The sequence below is a fragment of the Limulus polyphemus genome, unplaced genomic scaffold (genome assembly GCF_000517525.1).
Source record: "Limulus polyphemus unplaced genomic scaffold, Limulus_polyphemus-2.1.2 Scaffold9, whole genome shotgun sequence".
NCBI lineage: Eukaryota > Metazoa > Arthropoda > Merostomata > Xiphosura > Limulidae > Limulus > Limulus polyphemus.
This window is the reverse complement of record NW_013665619.1, coordinates 280,360-305,383: the sequence shown is the minus strand read 5'-3', so window position 1 is coordinate 305,383 and position 25,024 is coordinate 280,360. Positions and strand designations below refer to the sequence as shown.

General features: G+C 34.0%; 1 protein-coding gene across 3 annotated transcripts in view; it reads right to left on the bottom strand.

Moving 5' to 3' along the window:
- The window catches only part of LOC106478156, a 101,440-nt gene that overhangs the window by 21,390 nt on the left and 55,026 nt on the right, over nucleotides 1-25,024 (bottom strand). For all 3 annotated transcript variants that reach the window (XM_013938680.2, XM_022381724.1, XM_022381716.1), the window contains exons 2-5: nucleotides 6,357-6,587; nucleotides 3,948-4,101; nucleotides 2,963-3,171; nucleotides 26-1,404 (exon numbers count right to left, since the gene is read on the bottom strand). In XM_013938680.2, the coding sequence (XP_013794134.1) occupies nucleotides 26-1,404; nucleotides 2,963-3,171; nucleotides 3,948-4,101; nucleotides 6,357-6,587 (1,973 nt within the window). The remainder of the gene's footprint in view (nucleotides 1-25; nucleotides 1,405-2,962; nucleotides 3,172-3,947; nucleotides 4,102-6,356; nucleotides 6,588-25,024) is intronic.

Here is a 25,024-nt window from a genome sequence, read left to right as displayed (position 1 = left end):
TAAACCAGTAAATCTAAACACTCACTCTAATTCTTCTGGCTTTTCTGTGTCTGTTTCATCTGAAATATCTGATACATTGCGTTTTCGAGCATTTATAACCGAGAGTTCTTCCTCGTTGTTTTTGTATATTTCTGAATCAATGTTGGTTAGGGATTTGGGGGACAAGCAGCACATTTGTGTCACCGATGTTTTGCTAGTCAAGTTTTTGTTTTCACTCTCTTGCTCAAGGCAAGAATTAGGGAAAAGTGTTTCATTAATATTTGCAAGTTTCAATTCAGAACTACAGTCAACACCACAAATAGTCCTATTGTTAGGCAAACTATCACTAGTTGTACCTTTTTTTGACCAAACACTTGTAACACCTAATTTGGTTTCACTGTCTGTAATGGTTGATACTTTGTGTTGAATGACAGTGTGGCTTTCTTTACAATCACTCTCTGATGGAGGATGTAAATATTCTTCAGAAGAAATTGTATTTAAAGCAACTGAAGATGCCTCATAATCTTCTTCTATGGTTCTTTGCTGTGCTGGATAATTTTTCTCTACAACAATATGTGCTGCATTATCTTTAAAATCTTCCTCGTGGCCATTGCTTTGTCCTGAGTTTTGTTTCTTTTTGTCACACCTATCTACATGTACTTCTTCACAACTACCAAGCCCACTAGAAATAGATGAAACATCATCATCAGATTTATCCATTCCACTAAGCCTAGAAGGCAAATGTGTGATGTTATCTTTTTCTGAAGAAACTGATGCTAAATGAGTAGGACTTTTAGGTTTAACCTGAATACTGGATGAATCATTTACACCTCCAGTTTGTTTAACTGCCATGTTTTGGCAGTTTTCATTTTCCTTGGTGTTGATAAGAGTAGAATTCTGAGATTGGTTTTGCCATTTTCCAATGATGGAGTCAGCTAAACAGTCGTTTCCAGCACTTCCAAAGGGTCCACATAAAAACTTGTCCACAACATGATTTATAATCTTTTGTTGACTTGTTTGAAATGTTTTGGACTTTCTTTTGCACAAATTAAGTGGCTCCTCAGCAAGCACACTCATACTGGATTTGCTAGTTGGACCTGAAGGAGAATGGAGTGTTTGATAGGAAGAGATGGAAATACAATCCTTTATGGGTGATTGGGGTAACATTTTTCTAACAGTGTTAGATGACATTAAAGATTGTTTTTTGTCACTGAATGCATGGTCTATAATACGACTGGCAATGTCAATTTCCATCATTGGCATCAAAGTATTTGTCTGTCTTTTCTGGAGTACACAAATCTTATCCACACCTCTAGATAAGCCATAGGGATGATTAGAATAATCTCTACTAAACATTTCCCTAGAATGGTGGTCAGATGATTTAGGTATTTTATTGTACTGTCTAGACGCTGCAGGAATACAACCCTATAAAGAAAGTTTTTAATCATTAATCTAGTATTTTTATTTTATGAATAAAACAAGGAAACAAGTTGAAACTTATACAGTGAAATAGTAATGATATCAACAAAACATAAAGCAAAATGTGTTTAAGAGAAAGGTTTTACGTTAATGAAGTTTTATTTTGATCTTGTAATGCAAAAGTACATACAGTTTTATAATTTCCATGAATATTCACTTATATCATAAATACACGTCATCTTCATACATATATATATATATTGTTACGACAGCGGAGGTCACGTGACGCTGGTAACACGTAATGAGTATCTAGAAAGATCGAGGAACTTGTCGAACGTCCTAGCGGTTGCTAGAATGGCGCTCTTATAGTATATAAGCCGGCAAATAAAGTGACGACAGCGATTGAATAGCAGACAGAGAGACTGAAGATATAGACGGACAATTGAGTCAAGTGCGGTAGTAAGTAAACTGCGTGAATCGTTCGTTGATAATTATAGTGTGTGTGTTAAGTTAAAGGGACTGTGGAAATTAAGTGTATTGCAAAGTTGAATTGAGAAAGAATAAACTAGTTTTATTTAAGAAAGGACTTGTATCGCTGAAGCTCTTCAGAAAGAATTTTTACGGGAAATTAACAAACGAACAGAGACGTAACAATATATACACACGCACACATGGGCAGTTTAAAAACAACAAGGGACTTGTTGGTTCATCAAGCCAACCCATCCAAAGCCAGCCCTCATCATTTGATTATTTATCAGGGTTTCCCTTAAGCTATCTTAAATTAATTGCATCCACCACCTCTGAAGGCAACCCATTCCAATGGACTCACCCTCTTAGAAAAATAAAGCTGTCTTAGCTAAAGATAACCCCTACCCTGGCAAAATTAATATTTTTCTCCTCTAGTTCTACCATTCTCACCATTATGATAAAGTACAAAAGAAGATGATGCATCAACACTATCAATTCCCTTAACAATCTTAAACATCCCATTCAGATCCCCTCTAACTCTTCTTCTTCAAGAGAAAATAATTCTGGAGATCTTAGTCTGTCATGGAATAACCACCTTTTGATCCCAGGTATCATTCTAATAGTAATAGCCCTTTTCTTATTCTTAGCCCTTACCATCTGTAGGTGATATTTACATATTAATACAATATATTTAGCGTGTTTTATAACTTACCAACAAAACGACTTAACTAAATGTGTTTTAAAAATTGCTAAACATAAAATAAACAAATACCAGAGATATACATTTAAATTTGTATTAAAGTTAAAAATAATTTTTAATGGTACTCTGTCAATAAATTATTCAAGTTAATTAACAGCTTAAAACTACAATTAGATGTAGGTGATTAGAAATTCCTTGATTTTCCTAATCATACTAAATATATAATTGCAGTATTTTATTAAAATATACTTTGAAGTCAGCTCACCAGAAAATTTCATTTTCTGAAATGAAAAAAGAATAATAATTAATCTGTGATTTAATTTTCTTCAAGTAAACTACATAAAACTTATTTTATCCACTTCTGCAACCCATAAATAAGAATGGACGTAAAATTACCTCAGCTAATTCCAGTAACGCTGAGCAAGCACTTGATGTTTGAGGGTCGGCAGATAATTGGTCCTGGTCAGATTCAACTGCTGGTTTGAAAGCTCCATTTTGAACATACCGTTTCTTAGGAGGTTTAGAGAAACTTAAGTGGCCATTGGGAGACGCTACTGTGAGAGGTGTTGTTGGAGTCTCAGGTGTCAGTGGGGATTGTGTTACTCCTAGGAAATTAATTATTAAGATATGTGATACTGGTCATATATTGATGAGGTAAAGCATTTTCTAACCTATGTTTTTATTAATTTTCTTATCTAGCTGTCTAGAAAACAATTCATCAAACCCCCAGATGAGAGCGTTTTGTCGTTGTTCTTTTTTATTATCAAAGAAAGCATCCTGTAACCAGGTGCAAAGTTAAAAAGGAAATTGCAACTGTATTTGATTTATTACTTAAATGCACATTACAGTATAATAAGCCCTCTGTGGTCAACATGTGCTAAAATTAATTTGATTGAACGGTAAGCCAAAGCGTTGAAATATTATCAAATACAATGTTTGGTTTACACAGAAATTGGGGGGTAATTACTATCATCATATCACGTTTTAAGTTTTGGTTTGTTTTTTTTTACTGAAAAAAATATCACAAATGCTTCATTAACTTATATTTAGTTATTCAATACTTGCTTTTATGTGTTTATCTTATCTCACGTTCCTTGATGCTAATTTAGAATACATTTTTGACGTCTTTCAATGAAGTGATACTAATGTTCTTAAGATTTTTTAAAGAAATTATACAGCAACGATTTTATAAAAATCAAATATAAGCAAAAATGATAATATATACTGCGGGCATAAATATAAATAGGGATATCTATCATTTAGTATCATTAAAATTATAATTCATACAGAAATAACGACTTATAAATGCAGAATAATTTATTATATATACTTTTTAATAGATGGCGATAGTTACTATCGAAATATAATTTCTGTAACTTACCTCTATTAGGCGTACAATCAGCTTCACCAGAACAAGGTTTTCTGTATAATTCTAGCTTCAATGCTCTCTTGTTCAAAGACTTAGAACTAACTGTGTCTGAAGACGTCTTTAAATGTGGAATATTTGGTTGTCCGTTCATAATTGTTTCTTCGTACTATAAGAAACACCAAAAGTACGTATGTTTGTGTATTTCCTCAATAGATGGCACAAGCAAATTTTCTATTTAACGTATAATCAATGTATAAATATACTCACATTTTCTCCTTTTTGTAAAATATTTTGCCAAGATGGAAGGAACTTGCCCCTAGATGTTATCATGTTCATTTTTATATTATTAAAAGACCTTGTTTAGCTACTTTTTTGCTAAGCATACCTATAGTGATGATTTACATTTCTACATGACAGAAATAACAGACATGGCGTCGTTGTTGTGGGTTTTTAATGTATTCAATAGTAAGCAATCGATAGCTACTCTTCTTTTATATTGCAAGAGTTATTTATATCGAAAGATTCTTATAGTGTGATTTTAAGAATCCGTATGAACGCTTGGTAATATTACAATAGCCTCGTTACACGAAATTTACAAAGCAGTGAAAGAAATTCAAAAGTTATAATGGAAATACAGCCAAGGATGCAATGATGTGTTGTGTAAATTGGTTTATTTTTTTAAAATTATAACCTATTGCATTTTGAATATGTCTTTCAAGAAAAGAATATGTTTACGGTTTGTGACACAACAAGAATGATTTATTTCATCAGACGACGTTCGATAACACAAGAATGTAGTACGTCAAATATGTTAACCAAGTTCGCGTTTTGATATATTATTCTGTATTTACAAAATTATTGATATTGCGCTTATTTAGTTTTTGACTATAATGAAGAGGTACACTTTTTTTTTCTTAACCTTAATATAGGTCGAATAGTGAGTACGAATGAGCACGTGTATTTGACCAGAATGGTACTTTGGTCATTCATTGCACCGTATCCGTTTGCTTTTCCCCTCAATAGAGAGAATTGATAAAGATATGGTCATCATACTCGTGTGTTTGGTCTTGATAAATTTTCTAAGTAGGGCACTTCCCGTGTCAAAAGTTAAACTCAAAAGGTTATAGTCTGAGACTGTAAAACGTAGTTCCGTAAGCAAGCTACTCCTGTGGTTATCTAAAGCGTGGAAATTCATTTTATGTTATTCACTGATCATTCACAAATAAGTAAAAAAATTATATATGTATTATATATAACGAGGTTTACTTTAAAACATCGAAAACACTACGGCTATTGATATTCCAGCACTAGCTATCGAGAGATCCACATTATTAATACTCTTTTTATTATATTATTGCAACCTTCTTAACCAGTCATGTTTCAATACATTTTAAGCGTCTTTGAATGTAAATTGATAACGGTTTTCTTACTGGCGATGTTTACACTTATTCAGAGAGTTTTAACGTCATGCCTACTCAAGCTTTTCGAATAGTTTAGTTTCATAAACAGAATCCATACTCTTTCGCAAAATACGTAAACTCAAGTAAGCTTCGCTGTTTATGAAAACGTATTATTTTCTAAGACATGTAAAACAAACTAAACATTCACTAATGAAGATATTTCATTTGCTTTTGATTGGTGGAAACAGGGTATAAAATCGCTTCCAAACAATACTTATACTTGCCTGTTTCCTAAGAGATTGGAAGAAAATGAAACTTAGTTTTTTACAAGCTTGTGATAACAGCCAAGTTAATATGCCTTTTACGTAGGTTTTAAAACAGTTAACTTGTGGTAAGTCATAAATAAGACATGTCATACTTCAAAGTATTCATGTATGTCCATATTTATAAACACAGTTTAAGTGGGTCAAGTAATTTTTACAAAATCCAATTTAAAATCACGAACCTGTAAATACTTCATATTGCTCTAATACAAAATTATTTCTTCCGTATACACGTTCTGAACAAAGGCAATTTCTCAGTTTCAATGGATAAAAGCTTACAATCGCTCATTTTTCGTAAATTAACTTCCTTCCTTAAAAGAGGAAACTGTATGTGATAGTGTTTTTCTCAATGGTAATAAACCCTTTTTTTCTGGAATAAATACAGGTAATGCTTCATGCAGTTCCCTTATTAATATTATACATACATACACAAGCACGTTGTTATTTTAGAGAATAATGGTTTGAACGGTACAAATGTAACATTTAATTCCCATACACTGAGCTCGAGTTGATGTTGCAATAGTTACAAGATTACTTTAAACCCCATATTGCCCAGCTTCATTAGTAGGATTACCTTCTGAAAATATGATTAACTGAATTTTAATGAAAGCAAGTTTTAGTGGCAATTTATTAAAACTTTCAGTTTCTTAATTAAAACGACTATTTACATATCGTAGAAAAAGTTAACTTTTAAATACCTGCTTTGCCATTTCTGTGTAGGATGCCCTTTCCCTTGGTTCTAGTTTTGACCACCAGTCTTGTAAGACCATAGTTATGTTGCCATTATCCAAGTGCGGATATCGTTCCCGTACAATCTCGAAATGTCTATGGCAAAACATTAAGAATCCGTTAGTTGTCCAGTGAACTCCCCTTTTCACAGTTTCATCCTTTTCTGGTTCATTTTGGTCTTCCCCATCTTCTAGCTCCACCTGGTGAGAAATAAACACACAATAAAATTGAGACATTGTTTTATGAATAAGTTAGGCACAGTAAACAATATTATTGTTGAATCTTATACGGGTTGCAGTTCATATAAGATTCAACTTCAGCAGCATGGACGTAATAGCTTCATTATTCTGATCAAGCAAAATTTACACTAACAGTTGTATATAGTAAAGAATTATGTAGAATTCTTATAAAAATATAAAAGAAAAACTCATAACATGAATAAGTCACTAAGAAAACTTTCATATTCTCAGAGGCGTCGCTAGGCGCTTAAAAAAATTCGGAGTTCGGGCCAGTAGGCGCGGGAAGTTTTGGCGTTTCGGTATGATATTGATCATGGATTTTGAATTTGATTTTTCAAGACAACTGGGGATTCATGGCTCTGTCAAATAGAATCGGGGTACGGACTTCGTATGCCAATGTCTAGCGACGCCTCTGCATATTCCGCGTTCGTAAAGATAACACTGCTGTAATATTTTATTTACAATAAATTCTTAATGCATCTAACCTATAAAAGTCTAGAATCTAATACTGGTTATTGGTATTATATACTTTCTACAACATCAAGTAAACATTTACTAAATAATTACCTTGGACACCAGCTATGAATGAACGTTTATTATGCTACACATACGTTTTCAAAGATACATTGATACACAAGTTCAAAATAAAGTGGTGTGTAAAATAAAAGCTCTTCGGATCGTCATTCGTTTAATAAGATCATTTTCTCGTACGAGCTATTCATGTATGCATTCTTAATGTACAGCAACTACAAATTTGATTATTTTATTTTTTTTCATAATTAAACTTGCTATATTATCTGTATAAATTCAGTGCACAGTTCAAACATGCCGAATTGGTTAATGGCAATTATATACATACACACACACACATATATATATTCTTCTTTATTAACTGCCCGATAAGTATGCCCCCCTCAATGCTACAGCGGTATGTCTGCGGACTTACAACGCTAAAAACCGAATTTCGATACTCGTGGTGGGCAGAGCACAGATAACCCATTGTGCAGCTTTCTGCTTAACTTCAAACAACAACAGTCGATAAGTATAATTAAACCGACGGTAGTTCCTAAATTTTAATTTTCAAAGCACTGGAGGTTACGACAAGAAGTAAAATTTTAGAATTTTCACAATAATACAACTTAATAAACACACACACAACAGATTAACATTTGTCTATACTTAAACAATAGCGAATGTTAGTGCATTTACGATCGTTCGTCCTTAAGTAAAAAGAAAATGTCAAAAACATTGTAAGATCAAACTTGCGTTAATATTGTGTGTGTATATATATATGCTAATATTGTTGCACAAAAAAGTAACACTTTTGTTAAGAAACGCAGGAACGGCATAACCCCCTGTCACAAACATGTACACACGTAGCGCCACTTCCGCGGTGCCTAACCATGCACGCACGTAGAATTGGAACTGTAAACAAGGTTCATTGCCCTCATCTCTGCGCATGACACACAAACGTTCTTGGTAGATTACAATGGCTTTGTTCGAGAAATGTTAGAAAACGTCACTTACGATTACAGTAAAATGCAATATCACACAAGCAAGTGTTGCTAGAAACAACAAAGGATATATAATAAATATCCTCACATTGAAAGTATAACATGAAATTTTATTTTCATAGCAAATCCTCGTAAAACAACCCATTGCAAGCAAACGTTTCTAACCCTACTTTACAGAACAGAATATTCATGTAGAACCTTCCAAAAATATAGACAAAAAATTAAGGAGTGACACACATTGACAGTTAACTAAAAATAAATATAACAATGTCACATTTACGAGCTTGCATTGAGACATATAGGTTATACAATGTTGGATATTGTAGAATATTTGAAATAATAAAAATTAAATGGTATCAAGTTTAGTTTACTTATAAAGTATTTACGATTGTTATCAGTGATATACATAAAACTAGAGAACCAATATTATTCTATACCTAATAATTCTGAATAACAGAATCTCTCCACTGGTAAACACTAAAATGGACATTGATATTCCTTCCATTTTTCCACGAGTACAGTACATTTTACTGCGGCCTTGTTTTTCGACTTAATGTCTCCAATATCAAAACGCATAGTCTCAGAATGACAGTCAAACTGTTTCACGAAATCGATTTAATGTTGAGACTCAAAACTTCGCATTGGAACCAGTTCATTTGGCCATTTAGCTTAAAGTAGCCCCCAGTGGCACAATGGTATATCTGCGGACTTATACTACTAGAAACCGGGTTTCGATACCCGTGGTGGGCAGAGCACAGATAGCCCATTGTGTAGCTTTGCGCTTAACAACAAACAACAAAAGCTTAAAGTATACAATCATTGTGATTGTAGACTTTATATTCTCCCGCGCATTAAAAGCTTGTTTTACCAGTTGTTGTTTTTTTCATCACAAAAAAAACTGCTCACAATTTTAATATGTTGCACGTAATCATATATTTAATATCTAAATATAAAGTGTAAAACAATGATTACGTAACGCACTTCCGTATTAAGTACTAGGATAGTCAAAGCAGAAAAAAAACAAAAAACAAGGAGGAATATCCAACAGCGGCGGCACTTGAAATTCTTTTAGGTAGGATTAGAGTAAATTAATCTATGAAACCTTTTTTCCCCGTTTAGTCAGCTATATTTTTGTGCGTCAGCAAAACCAAGCATGGAGTTGCACATTTATCCGGTTCTATTTCATTACTCATCAGGAACTTTACCAGCCTACCTTTAAATTAAAATTCTTTTAGGCAGGACTAGAGTAAATTAATCTATAAGACCTTGGGCATGTTCAAATACATCAATCGAAAGGGTTTGATCTCCTAAGTCTAAAACTGTAACAAGATCTCTATTCGGACAAGAGATGACGGAGCTATGAGTTAAAATTTTGTACTTCGAAAAACTGAGCCATTGCCGCGGCTAAAAGTGCTAAGACAGCTTAGAAGAATTAAAAAAAGAATTCATTGGTGCACTGACTTCAGGACAAGAGGCAAATCGGCATTACAACATTCGACGTAGCTCAGCGGTACGTCTGAAGACTTATAACACTAAAAATTGAGTTTCGATACTCGCGGTTGGCAGAGCACAGTAACCCATGGTGTAGCTTTGCACTCAATAACAAACAGGCCAAATCTCTACAGTGACTCAACTGGTATATTGAAGCCAAATTAAAGCTGTACGTACATCATAGACGTCACAAATAGATATATAATTATGCTCGTGGCTCTTATAACTTTAAGCTATTCAGTTTCGAACGATGATTCATGGCAAAAGTTCAAGTCTGTTCACAAAAGTATTTCTACCATAACTGACAGAAGCTTGAATGATAATCAGACAGATATCATCAAGTAAATGCACAAATTCCCCACAGCAAATGCTCAATATTTTAAACAGTCTCTATTTCGAAAGATATATATTCTAAAGAGAATAATGCTAACATTGGGTAGCAAACAATATGGCTGTTTTCATTTTAAAAAATATCTGAATGTAGATATTTTGGAATTCGGAAGCTGAGGAATCAATATCACTTGCAATTATGTAAAACTTTCGGAATACTAAATCTTTGGATTATATGGTTGATTTGCAAGTAAGAATTTTCAGGGTGTAACTCTTTGAATGTTCACCGTTCGTAGCATAAATACATGAAGAATTCTGGATTCTAGAACATACACTACTCACAGTACAGATTTTATTTTGGTTTATAAGATTACCCATTCGGAATAAATGTCATTCGCAATAATACTCTTTTAGAAAAAGCCTTGAATATTCACCATTTTAAAGTAAAGATTTTGAAACACAGTTCTTTAACATTCGAAATTTTATAACTGGATTGTAATACACGCCTTTTGGAATACACACCAATCATAACTCACATATTACCGAATGGAAGTCTGAATATACAACATATAGATCTTTTCGAATACAAGTATACACAAATCGCAAGTCGTGTTTTTCAGAAGGTAGTTTAACAGTATTTTTTCCTTAAACGCGCGGCAGTGGAAGTTAAAAGGATTTTATATATGTTTATATATTTAGTACTCACATACCATTGATCAACTGTATGTACAATAACTTTCACACTCAGTGAATATATCAGACCAAAAGAACAGAAATGTTGGAAGGCTGCTCCACATACACTCGAATGTCTACCGTGTATCAACATCAGTCTTTGAAAATGTGATACAGCATCAGATATACACCGCAATCTATAATATAAATTTAGACTTTTAAATTTGCATCACCACCTTTTATAGCCTTAACGAGTCGTACTAATGTGTAAAATAAGCTCTGCATATTAATGTTACGAATCAAGTCTGTAAACGTTTGAAAAATTATAATCTTTAAATAATTTAATCCCGCCAACAGTGTTTAAAATGTGTATTTTTGAAACATCTAACAATAAATTATAATTGAGGCTTAAAAGACACAAATAGACAGGAAGGTGTTTAGTGTTACAAAGCGTTTTTTTGACATGAAAGAAGTGAAAAGAGATATGGCTTGTAAAAAAAACGTAATCTGATCGGTGTGCCCTTACGTTTCTGTTGTCACCACTTTTCAAAACATGTTTCCATACTTAATTACCAAAATAAAAGTATTACCTAATATAGGGGGTAATGAGAAATCCCTGAAATACTATTCCACCAATCCACGAATAAACACACATTACAGTCAGAATTTATAAAGGTGAAGTTTAAAAGAATCCATTTTGCACATTCACGATATGATGAATGATTTAGCACTGTATGTGAACTTATATATCATGTGTTATCAGTTTGATGTATAAGATTTGAAATAAACTAAAAGAATTTTTAATGGCTTAGTATATGTCAAACCCTTCTTTCTCTGACGTTCGAACCAACATTATTAGCTTACATAAGGTCTCATTTATCCCGAAACTAGAAGAACGTTATCTTCTCAAACCCACAGAAAACCCACACAACATCTGGAAATCTACGAAGTGAGACTGTTCTCTTTGAGACCTAAGACATTAGAGGAAATATTTCATGTTGTTAGGCCTACTTAACTACAGAGCCATAGCAAATACGAAAACACAGATGTGTCTATGGTTAAATTATTCAAAAACATAAGGCTATTAGAGGTGTTTTCAACCATGCAACCCATTTTTCCCTTGTTCTACCGTACACAAATGCATGATCTGTTTCAAAATAATCGTTCCTTTCCTTGTTAATTAGGGGAATAAGATTGCAACATTGAACAATGTTCATTTTGTTCAAACGATACCCATATATATATTTAAGAATCACATAGACGTCAAATTCGCGATTTTTAATAAAAATCGGTCAAAGGCCTTAAATGTCATCCTTTTTCTTTTGTTTGTCCACCATATTATTATTTAGAACAGGTAAAACGTTTCGTTGTGTACGTGCATGTTTAACTGCTCAGTACTGTCGGTTTTAGTTACATAACGATTTTTTCTTCACTAAAAGCTGGTTATTTGTTATGATTGATTGCTTTCTTAAGAAATACTATGTAAATTAAAACTTTACAATTACTAATTCAAAAATACTAAAATTATCTTTAATAATGAAATTTATTATCTGCTTCGAATACTAAAACCAGTTCTTTATAAAAACGTCACATGTCTTATTCTAAAAGCTTCTAGTCAGCCAATGAAACTTTTGAAAGTGAATACACCTAAAATTAATAGGCCCGTACATAGGTCTTGTATACGACAGTATATTTCTGGTTAAACGTCCAATATCAATAACGTCATATTATTTCTAGGTTGTAATTTAATAGTACAGTTTGTTTCTGGTAGATGCAGTTCACCCAAATATCTTTCAATACGTAGCTATTGTTGATAGAGTATTTTTGTTCTTTAACTATCGTAACAAGTTTCAACAGTATATCAGTACAAAGAGCAGCAGCATGCGAAATTCTGTTTCCTCAAACAATCTTTCAGTGAAAAATCCAGAAATTTACGCTACTTGTCGAATCCTTCCAAAAAAGCGCGCAAATTAAGCTTGTGGCAGTGGTTCCTCTTCATAATGTTTGTTTATTGTTTATTTATTTTACAAAAATAAAAAAGGGGCGGAACAATCATGAAGAAAGGCTTAACCAACACTAACCCAATGAATGACACGCCTCGGTCTTAATAGTTTTATAACGACGTGCAATGTTTGTTCAAAATAACAAACATATAAAAAATGGTACCGCCTTTCCGGCTGAGCTTGTAACAAACTTCTGACATATCTGTTCTAATGTGACGGTCAATCCTATTATTCGTTCGTAAAAAGAGTAGCTCAAGAGTTGGCGGTGGGTGATGAGGACTAGCTGTTTTCCCTCTTGTCTTTCGCTGCTAAATTGGGAACGCTAGCGCAGATAGCCCCTGATGTAACTTTGCGCGAAATTCAAACCAAACTTTGTTGGTTATCTGTAACCAGAGTTTTTCAGTCTTGTATTTTAGTTCATGTACTTTACATAAAAATAAATAAATAAAAGGGCAAACCGTTACTAAGGTCTGGAAAATTACATCTGAATGTAGTTCCAAAATTCAATATGCCATGGCGTTAGTCATGCGCTCGTGTCATGTTATAAGCGTGGAGAGATGTTTCAGCAATTTTGCTTGTGGTACCCTGAAGCTCTGACAAGACGTTACTCCCATTCCGTCTTCAGATTTGCAGTTTTGTTTACTGTTGTAATTTTAGATATTTTTTTTTTCAAAATATACTACAATATTACGTGATGATGGCGATCTGAAATCTCTAATGGAAAAAAATAAATAGTCAGAGGTATTTGAATGCTGGAAACTGGACAGACACAGAGAGAAGTGATATTTCATTTTGCATAAATCCACGTTATCAGACATTTAGTCGTTATGTCAAACAGACTGGACAAGATAGTAAAAGGTTAACTACGCCACATAATGACATGGGCTCAATATGGACTTCAGGACAGCAACTGGAGTGATTATCAATGATCGAATGCAGTAAGGATCAAACTTATTGAGTCCTTTTTTTAGGTTGGAAATACCTGCATCAGCCACGTAACTGATTATACAGCTCATTGGGACTTTTGTTGAGATCATCAGAATTACCAATAACGACACTGGGCACTCGGACTCTTCACACATGAATCAAGGTTCCATGTCTCCTCCAGTAATCAAAAGGTTAGTTGCTGGATAGTCGTAAACGAAATTATCTGTGCATCATCATTGAATATTACCATTTCGGTGTCGGTAGGGAGGAATCACTATGAATGGATGTATAAAATCTATTTGTGCTTCCGAAGGGCGGAGTTAAAAAAAACTCAACTGTACGACCTTTCACGGATGCAATCTGGCCATAGTTTGTCTTGATGCAGTATAACACCTAATTTCATATTGCAAAAATTGTAATGTAATACCTTGAACCAGAAATACCAAAGACCATTAAGTGTCCAATAAAAAATACTGATCTAGAATACGTGCCCCATTTTTTTGTGCTTCTCAACCTCAAAGTTTAACTCTTTCACTGTCATGAGCACACATATCCCCTCCTCCTAGAGCAGTGTTTCCCAAAGTAGGAGTCGCGTGAAAATTTTGAGGGGCCGGCAAAAAATGGGCCGAAAACAAAGATGCTGAATTAATTTTAATTTTAAAGAAACAATAAGCCGATAAAAATGTGTTGAATTAATTAAATGATACAGTATGTTATAGGTTGGGGGGGGGGGGCTCAGACTTTTAAATTCACATCAAGGAAGTCTGAGACTAAAAGAGTTTGGGAACCACTGTTCTAGAGCACTACCATGTAAGTTTAAAATTATGTACCACCATGAAAAACGGATATTCTCCTTAAAACTTCTCAATGTTTAGCAGCTTCGACTTTAAGATAAGTAACGAAATATTAAAATATATCATTTTATTTCTTATTGTGTCGTAAAATGAATAAAATAAACCTGGCAGTGGGATAATTGTTCATCTGTAAACTTTGTAGTAAAATAGATGATGTTGTACTACCTGAGCAATAGGCAAAAATCAAACATATGTATATATCCCTGTCCGCCAATTGATCAGAAATATACCTCTAAGATACAGAAACTGCATCAATGCCGAGAAGAGGCGTAATTATTTCTAAGCATGTTTTATTTTGCTAAACGTGACTTTCAGACAGGTTGATTCAACATAACACTTATTCTTCGTGACTCTAAATTTAAGGTCACGCAAGTTCCACTAGCGATAGAATTAAACATCATAATTTATTAAAATATCTTATAATTTGGTTGAATGACAGTTTACTTATAAAATCTTGCCTTTTTTATCTTTGTGGAGTAGCTTATATCATGCCAATTGAAGCCTAGTTCAAACTTAGTAGTACTAATACATAAGTTTTAATATACGTAAGTACTGGGGGTATTTCTTTGTCCTTATACGTTCATTATTTCTTAGTCATAAATTGGCTAATAAGTAGCTTTTCGATTTTAGATAATAAATCTATCAAACGTTCACTTGAAAACTGAACAGGTTGTTAAAGCTACGCAACAGCGGAAAGTGTGTGTTTTAAATTAATAACAACGACCAATATATGTGAAAATAATTTTCGTAATGCAAGTACGAACAAATACGCTTTTGTGTGTTTCGGTGTTCACTAAGCCTATACAATATTTTTAGCCGCAGCTGAGTGGCTCATAGGGCGGCTCTGAGTTTGTTTTTTCCCGAGTACAAACTTTTACCTCACAGCTCCGTCATCACTTGACCGATTTGAGATCTAATTAAAGTTTTGGACTCAGGATATCAAACCCGTCCCATTGATGTATTTGATCATGCACAAGGTCTCATAGATTATTTACTCTAATCCTGCCTAAAAGAATTTCAGTTTGAGGGCAGGCTGGTAGAGACCCTGATAAGTAATAAAATCGAATCTGGTATTGCTGGCACACAAAACATAGCTAATAAGAAAGGGAAACAAAGGTCTCATAGATTAATTTACTCTAATCCTGCCTAAAAGAATTTCAAGTGTCGCGGCTATCGAAGATTCCCTCTTGTTTATTATGAGTTTATGAAGTTCACTGCCTAACACGTATCTAAGATACTTTACCGAGTTTTTACCACAATAACAACTTTCTATTATCTGTACATGACAACATCAAGTTCTCAATCTAACCACGAGGTTAATTTAATAACTGCTGTATTCAGATGTTCCCATAGTCTGGTTTAATTTGTAGATTAACACAGTGTTAATTTTTAAAACTTTCGAAGAGAAGGATTAAATATTTTTATCATTAAATAAAACTCTTCAATAGAAATGAAATTGAAAGTAACTCCCCCTACAAATATAAAACAGGCGAAATTAAAATTACTTTTAAATAGAACGTAGCACAACCGGCTATACAGGTTTTCTGGTTTTATCTTTAAATAAAACTAACGTAGCAATATTGTGCTGCCAGCTTGAATGACTTTCTAACAATCTTATAAGTTTCGCGAGACAACAATGTTTATTAAATCATAATGTCACACAAGCTTCCTTTTATCAATTACGCTAAGTGTTTCGTTTTAATAATATGTTTGAGTTAATATAAGGAATTGCCACTGTATGGATTATTACCTGTCTTTCAACATCTTTCGGCTGGTAAACTAAGCAACTCAGGTGTACAGGTTGTAAAACAAGGTTTCAAAACTCGTTTAAAACTGGAAATTTTAAAGGAATTATTAAAAGCCATTGTCATGTATTTTGTTTTATTTTTTCAGAAGCTATTACAAAACTTAATCATGAAATAATAATTAAAAACGCGACCGGAAGGAAACATGAAAGTCGTTGCTGTATTGGTGTTTGGTTGTTGTGCGCGACCTGGGAGGGTCAGGTTCACTCGGACCTCTTCCTCCCTTAGGAAAAATGAAAGTTGACCAAATTTGATTGTTTTTGAATTTCGCGCGAAGTTGCTCGAAAGTTATCTGCTCTAGCCATCCCTAATTTTGAAGTGTTAGACTAGAGGGAAGGCCTCTAGTCAACAATACCCACCGCCAACTCTTGGGCTACTCTTCTACCAATAAATAATGTGATTGACAGCAACATTATAATGCTCATAACTAAAGAACGAGGATGTTTCGGTGATGGGTGTCGAACATGAAGCCCGCAGAGTGCGAATTAAGCACCCTAACCACTAGACCATGCCAAGGCCTGGTTTACACGTGAAACACGCTATGCAGAAGAGATAAAAGCCAGAGAAGAAGCTCAAAAAATACTGGGAAGAAGAAAAGAAGCTATTTACATATAGAACATTGCCTATTACCTATAAACCGAATAATTAAAATAAAAAACAACAACATATAATTACAACTTGTTATCGAATCACGCCAAACAGAAAAAATCCAAAAACACAATTAGTCACCTGCTTTTATAAGTAGTGTTGTTACTGCAATATATATGTGTGTGTGTGTGTGTTTATCTTTAAAGGTTTCACAGTATTAAATTAGAAAATTATATGAAAACTAATTTGATGTTCTGCTATGAAATATAATTGTAAAGTTTTGATAACATTAATTTTGTTTTCCCATTTGACGTATCAATTCTGATATTAAGTTACATAAAATGGTTAAAATGTCTTCATTGTTTTATGTTACTCGATATTCTCAGAAGTAAATGTAAAAAATGGACAGTGATAAGGCGGCGTGAACAGTAATCATAATAATTTTCACTTCCGTGCAACCCATGTTGGGACAGCGGTATATTTGTGGATTTACAACGCTAAAATCCGGGGTTCGATTCCTCGCGGTGGGTACAGCAGATAGCCCAAAGTGGCTTTGCTCTAAGACAAAGTCATATACATAGCACATTAAAGATTACAAAAACCGTCTAGGCAAACAGGCCAGTTGTGGTTGAGTGTTAGCAAACCAGTTCTGTAAATTCAAGGATTCATGGTTCGTGGTCTGTTACCGCGTTAACGCGCTCGAAACATTGATGCCTTGAAACCCGAATGGAGTGACGGTCAAATCGTATTATTCAGTTAGGAAAGAGTAGTTCAAGAACTGGCGGTGGGTGTTGTTGACTAGATGTCTGCCATCTAGTCTATCAGTTCAAAATTAGGGACGCCTTTGCCGATAGCCCTTTGTTTAGCTTTGCGTGAAAATTTGGAAACAAGCATATATATTGTATTTAAGAAAAAAAACTTATTGCAAGTGTAACAAAGAGAGGTGTCATAAACTTTAATTTTGTCTGATTATTCACTTACTAAAATGCTATATAGTATATGACTGTTGACTGTTTAAATATCACCAAAAAGCTAAAAAAGAAAGTCGAAAATTCAAATCTACTAACTCACATTATTTTAGATGCACGAACAAGAGAGTGGGCCTCCTTACATAATATTCATTTTGTTTCTGTAACGAAACTCTTCAAAACTACTGCTGTTCAACAAAAATAAATGAAATTAGTAAGTTAATTTGTATATTTGCTGTCAAGCGCAAAGCTAAACAATAGTTACCTGTGCGCTGCCCAACGCGAGTATCGAAGCCCAATGTTTAGCGTTATAAGCTCTCAATCTTACTGCTGAGCCACCGGGGAGCTAATAAGTCAAACATTAAAGTTTATTTGTAGTTGTTTTAATTAACTGTCAAGTTTAAGAAATTGTAGGTATCTGAGGTTAAACCTAAAAAGTGATTCGACAAATGACACGAAGTATTCTAAAAACATTATTATATAACGCATGAAATATTCTTCTCCCCAGTGGCACAGCGGTATGTCTGCGGATTTACAATACTACAAACCGGGTTTCGATACCCGTGATGGCCAGAGCACAGATAGCCCATAGTGTAGCTTTGTGCTTATCTTTAAAAAAACAAACAAATCAAATATTCTTGATTCTGTGAAAGTTTGCGCTTCTAGAAGTTTTGTTTTAGTTATGTTGTATATTTATGTATATATGCTCATCCCATTTAGTTTCAATTTTACAAAAATCAGTTCCGTAAAATGTTCCTGCAAAACCACTAATTAGGTTATCTCCTAGCTATTTCCGCAGCATTTCACATTTTGAGAAACACTTCTTTTACATTTGTTATGTCTTACTAAAAACACGTAATAACCTTTAATGCAAATATATATATTTATAATCATACATATCTTCTCAAAATGTTGGGCAATTTCCTTTCCATATCAATATAAGTGACTGCAAGGGTCATCATTAGGTAGGCCTAGAGCACGTATAGTCATGTATAAGGTATGTGTGTGAAAATTGGTGTACGTATGACATGTCATGTAGGGCTTTCAAAAATTTTTCTTCTTTAACTAAAATAACTTTTGTGACCGCTGCTGTTGTAATGACTTATAGTAGGTCACAAGCACCATTATAAAAAAAAAATCGTAATGTTCCCAAACAAAGAAGTCGCTTAAATATATTCGTCCATGAGCAGTAAAAGTGAGCTGGATTTGTATTTATTTTTTCTACACTTGACGGAATCTTTATTTCGGTATTTAGGGAGAACAAGTTAATTGAACCATTTAAATGTGCTAAACGCATCGTTTCCTATGTAGGGTTCAACAATGCTTTCTTGTGGTAATTTCATATCATTATTTTGTTTTTTGTTTCGTCGAAATGAAGGTATATCAAATACTGAGAAATTATTTCAGGTTATGTTTGTGTATCACCTGATTTTACAGTAATCGTCATGTACTTTGGTATTTTTCCAATAGTTATAATGAACCAACAGAGTGGGGTGGCGATACATTAAAAGAAAATAACATTATAAACTTCTGAGGGGTAACAATGCAAAGCGTATCAAATATGATAATACTATTTAACTGTGCTTATTTATGTAACAATTTAATACTTTGCTTAACTGATGAGATGGTACTTCTCTGGCGAAAAATGGGTCAACTCTAACAGTAATTGTATGAGTGAATGACTACGTAAGTTCCTGATGCACCTAATGATATCGTGATTGTGTTTAAGTTTTAAATTATCTTATTACTGGCAACTTGCAATAATGAGAAACTTTGCCAATATTTAAGTTTTATAGCACGTGATGCAGAAACTATCAGTAATAATATTTGAAGCAAACAACTAGTTTTTGTCTTGTAAGTCAAGTTATATACCATTCTTTCTTTAAATTTAATTTCATTAATGACATTTGTTATATATATATATTACATATTTGTGTTCTTAGCTTTGTACATCGATTTAGGACAAGCCTAAATCTGCTAAGCTGGTTGAACCTCACAAGATATCACTGAGATAACACCCGAAAAGTATTCATGAAAGCTATGATGTCTACTCAGCAAAGGGTGTTGTAAACTCTTTATACGTTGTCACGACGAATTGGATAAGCTTTTATATGTTGTCTAAGCGAGTTGTGTAAATATTTATATGTTGTCCAAGCGAGTTGTGTAAATTTTTATATGTTGTCCAAATAAGTTGTGTAAACCTTTATATGTTGTCCAAGCGAGTTGTGTAAACTTCTATGTGTTGTCTAGCTGAGATTGGATGAATTTTTATCAGTTGTAAAGATGATTGTTTGTATTTTAGCGCAAAGCTATTCAACGATCTATGTGAGTGTAGCCGAAACTAACTTAGAACCGAACATTACAAGGACTTGTTCAGCGTAAAGCTACACAATAGGTTCTATGCACGCTGTCTGCCGCGGGGAATCGAACTCCGAATTTTAGCGCTGCAATTCTACAAACATACTGCTGTCCCACCGGGGGACTTTAGAGGGAAGGCAGCTAGTCAACAGCATTCACCGCCAGCTCTAAGGCTACTCTTATCTGACCGAACAGTGTGATCTGACCTTCAGTCTTATAGTGCATGCACGGCTCCAAATTGCAGATCGTATTTTGCGGCAATAATACGCGAACCATAAACCTTTGAATTCACAGACCTGGCACACTAACAACTAGGCGTCGTGAAACATGTAACTTCCCTATCTATAAGTTTGATGATTAGTTTTTTCCAGCAGTGCAACCTTTGAACATGACCTTTAATAACAACTTATTCAATTTTTATATGATATGAAAAATACGATCTAGGCTGTCACGCAGGCAGAGCACAAACACACGACACTAAATACTTCGTCCAAGCTCTAATTTTTTCGCCTTAAACATCACCGAACTTCATCTACACGAAATTCCTTTTAACTTTAAACAAGATAAACGCAATCGTGGATGATTTAAAAAAAAAAAAAACGTTGAAAAAATGTTTTTTCTTAGAGGGCGCTTATTTATATGCTAAAACGTATTTTGGGATTTTTTTTTTATTAAACTTCTCTTCAAACTTCATTAAATAATAAAATTTAGTACAAATAATTAAATATTATGCTACTATTTACAAAAATAAAATCTGAAATCCAATAAAAGATATGTTCTCTATAATTTTATCAAATCACAAATGTGATTTTGCCCTCACGATAATATAAAATGGCCCCGGTAGGTAAGGGATTAAAGTGGCGCAATAACGACGCCATAGTTGTTATTGCAGCTAAGAGTGCAGCATACTTAGCTAGAGGTGTGAAATCTGTTTTGACTATGGATAACGTGCTGGGCATTTAATACTCGCTATTAAACCTAAGATGTGACAAAATGTCAAACAACTCTCTGTCTTATTATAATATTTTGAAATAAATAAATATAGCATGGTAGTAGATAAAACAGATGTACACGAATAGCTTATTTATTTTTCTTATCAATAATTGTTCAAGCTACCTCTTGTTTTTCGTTCCCACGATATACATCCGCCAGTTCTGCAATGCACCCATTAGCAAATTAACGCTAAAAGCGTGAACGTGGGTTACATGAGGAGGGGGTATATGTAAAGAAGTAACTTATAATTTCTTTATTCTGTTGGTGAACAAAGCAACTATAATAACAAAACTATATTTTACCGCATAACAGCAACGAACACTGGCAACTCGCACATTAAAGATCACATCGGATTTGAATCACCTAATGCATTTGTTTGTTTGTTTTGAATTTCGCGCAAAGCTAGCCGTCCCTAATTTAGCAGTGAAAGACTGGAGGAAAGGCAGTTAGTTACCACCACCAACTCGTGGGCTATGCTTCTACCAACGAATAGTGGGATTGACCTTCACATTATATAGCCCTCACGGCTGAAACGACGATAATGTTTGGTAGGATGGGGATTCGAATCCGCGACCCTCAGATTGCGAGTCAAGCGCCCTAACCACCTGGCCATGTCGGGCCTGATACCTAGTGCAAGTAATTTGAAAGTGTAACTAAAGACACAATGAAATTCAATGGTACGTAATTCTGGGTAAGTGGTTCTGTAGTTGAAGATCGCAGTTTTAAGACAGTGTGAAAATCAAAGAAAGTGTTATAAGTGCCCACTATCAATTTTAAGTGCTCTTACGCGTTCCACGAAGTGGTCAGCGCTTATTCAACAGAGGACAAAAGAAATGGACGCGGCCTTCTTTACAATGATATCGTTTGGAATGGTCAGATCACGTAGATCATCACAGGCTTTCAACATCTGTGCGAATTCGGCGTTGATGGCGCCTTTGTCCACCTACAGAAGTGTGTGTGTGAAATAAGCGAGTTGAGAAAACTTACCTCCAATAGGTATTTTATTTATCGCGATAAATACAAATCAAGCTTTCCTCGTCAAACTAAGACTGACAAATTCTAATGTTTCTGAAAGTTTATTAATCAAAAACTTATTCTGTACAAGACTTGTCTAAGACATATTTTAATGCAGATTTCCATACGGTAGCAGAGAATAAACAATATTTGTAAAACACAAATCACAGGCTTTCAACATCTGTGCGAATTCGGCGTTGATGGCGCCTTTGTCCACCTACAGAAATGTGTGTGTGAAATAAGCGAGTTGAGAAAACTTACCTCCAATAGGTATTTTATTTATCGCGATAAATACAAATCAAGCTTTCCTCGTCAAACTAAGACTGACAAATTCTAATGTTTCTGAAAGTTTATTAATCAAAAACTTATTCTGTACAAGACTTGTCTAAGACATATTTTAATGCAGATTTCCATACGGTAGCAGAGAATAAACAATATTTGTAAAACACAAACGTAAATAATCTGACAAATGTTAACATACATAACATTAGGTTCTTAAACACGCATTGTTTTGGCTCTTGATCTTAGTTGTGTTGTAATTAGGTTCAGCATTTCAATGCTTAAAAAAAAGAATAATTGGGCAGAAAATATGCAAGTATTTTCCTAAACAGCGCATCATTACAAAAAGCTTTGGAAAGCGAAACAGCTGTTGATACTTTTTAAGACAACACTCTCGTACCAGTTCAACAACTACCGCGTTGTAACAAAGTATGTCGAAGATAACAATAAATGAAAGTCAAAAGAAAAGAGTATTTCATTATAATATCACAATTCACAAGCAGCCATACGTATTCATATATATTATGTACTTTTCATTTATTTTTTAGATAACCAATTAAAGGTGTGGCTCCCCAGTGGCACAGCGGTATGTCTGCTGACTTGTATTGCTAGAAACCGGGTTTCGATACCCGTGGTAGGCACAGCACAGATAGCCATCTGTGTATCTTTGTGCTTAAAAACAAACAACAACAACCAAAGGTGTGAATTAATGTTGTTTTTTCTGTCAGTGTCGGTGATTAACATAGTTGAACCGAAATTAAAGGTTTAACCTCCATACAATTAGTGAAACTACTACAAACACATAGTTTGGGAGGAACAGAAATGATATTCCACACGACGATAAAATTCACCTAAAGTAATATTATAACAAATGTTTTAAATTTCCATCAATATATCGTCCTCCATACTTGTGTATGTATACTTGAAATAGTTATATTACTCTTATTGAGCACCCTCTTCTGAAAAGCCAAGTACATTGGTTATAGTGGAAAATATCGTGTTATTAAGGGTTTCTTACTCTTACTGATCATGCTGCTATATCTTCTAGTAACTGGTTTAACTTACATGCTGATCAGAGTTATGTTACCTCTACATATAAGCAACTAATAAAAAATACGATCAGAATTGTATGGGGAAAACAGCATAATCTGTTGCCTGCTATTATAAATATCAATAATATTATGAAGACCTTTTTTTGTTGTTGTTTTTTTTTATCAGAGAAAAGTATTGAATGAAGAAAATACATATATGTAACAAGACAGAAGATTACTGTTCTAACCTTTAGTAAATGTCTCCTTACACAAACAAGTAAATATGTATCAAACCACAGAAGACATCTGGCGCAGAAATAAGGGGAATTTTACGTCTAGAAAAGGCCTAAATGAAAATCCTTCACTAAAGTTACACGTGTTTGATATCACGATGTAGAAGATGTTGTTTGGCAACGGATAAAGAAATTTAATAAAGGGGGTTAATGATCCTTCTTCTGACAAACGATCTTCCTGAATCATACAGCTGGATGACCTAGACACAAAGAATCTTAGATGTGTACAAACTATATTAGTTCACACGTATGAGTTTACAGATACTGATTATGGTGCTGCAAGGTATTTAAAAGTCGTTCATTTTGTTTCGTTTTTCGCGAAGGTTGTTTATGGCCGTACAGACTTAGAACTGCTGTATAGACTAGACGCAGAAGTTGCTTGAAGTAAATTAAAATCCCCCGAAAACCTTTATACTTAAACATTTCTTCTCCCTCCTCCCTCCCTACCACAACACACTCTGTGGTTATATATATGGATGATAAAATTTATAATGTATACAGTATGTCTGAAACCGCCGGCAGTCCTTTACGAGTTATGCATATACTTAGTAAAGGTTGAAAATTAACTTAACCAGAGCTATTCAGCAACTAACATAGACAACTCGTATATTAAAGATCACATCATATTTGAATCACCTAGGGCAAGTACCTGAAGTTCATAAAGTAATCACACAACATGAAAATAGTGTATCCCTAGAACAGTAATTTGAAAGTATAGCTAAAGACGCAACTCGTATATTAAAGATCACATGAAATTTGAATCACCTAGTGCAAGTACCTGGGGTTCATGAAATAACTGCACAACATGAAAATAGCGTATCTCTAGAACAGTAATACCAAAGTATAGCTAAAGACGCAACTCGTATATTAAAGATCACATGAAATTTGAATCACCTAGTGCAAGTACCTGAAGTTCATGAAATAACTGCACAACATGAAAATAGCGTATCTCTAGAACAGTAATACCAAAGTGTTGCTAAAGACACAATGAAATTTAATGGTACGTAATTCTGGGTAAGTGGTTCTGTAGTTGAAGATCGCGGTTTCAAGAAAGTATGAAAAATCAAAGAAAGTGTTATAAGTGCTCACTACCAACTTTAAGTGCCCTTGCGCATTTCACAAAGTGACTAACGCCTGTTCAATAAAAGACAGAAGAAATGGCCGCGGCCTTCCTTACAATGGTATCTGTAGAGTTGTCAGATCACGTGAGTCTTGCCTTTAAAACTAGCATTCTGTTAAACTAAAACTCTTCAACTGTTCATCTTTTTGCAATTCTTG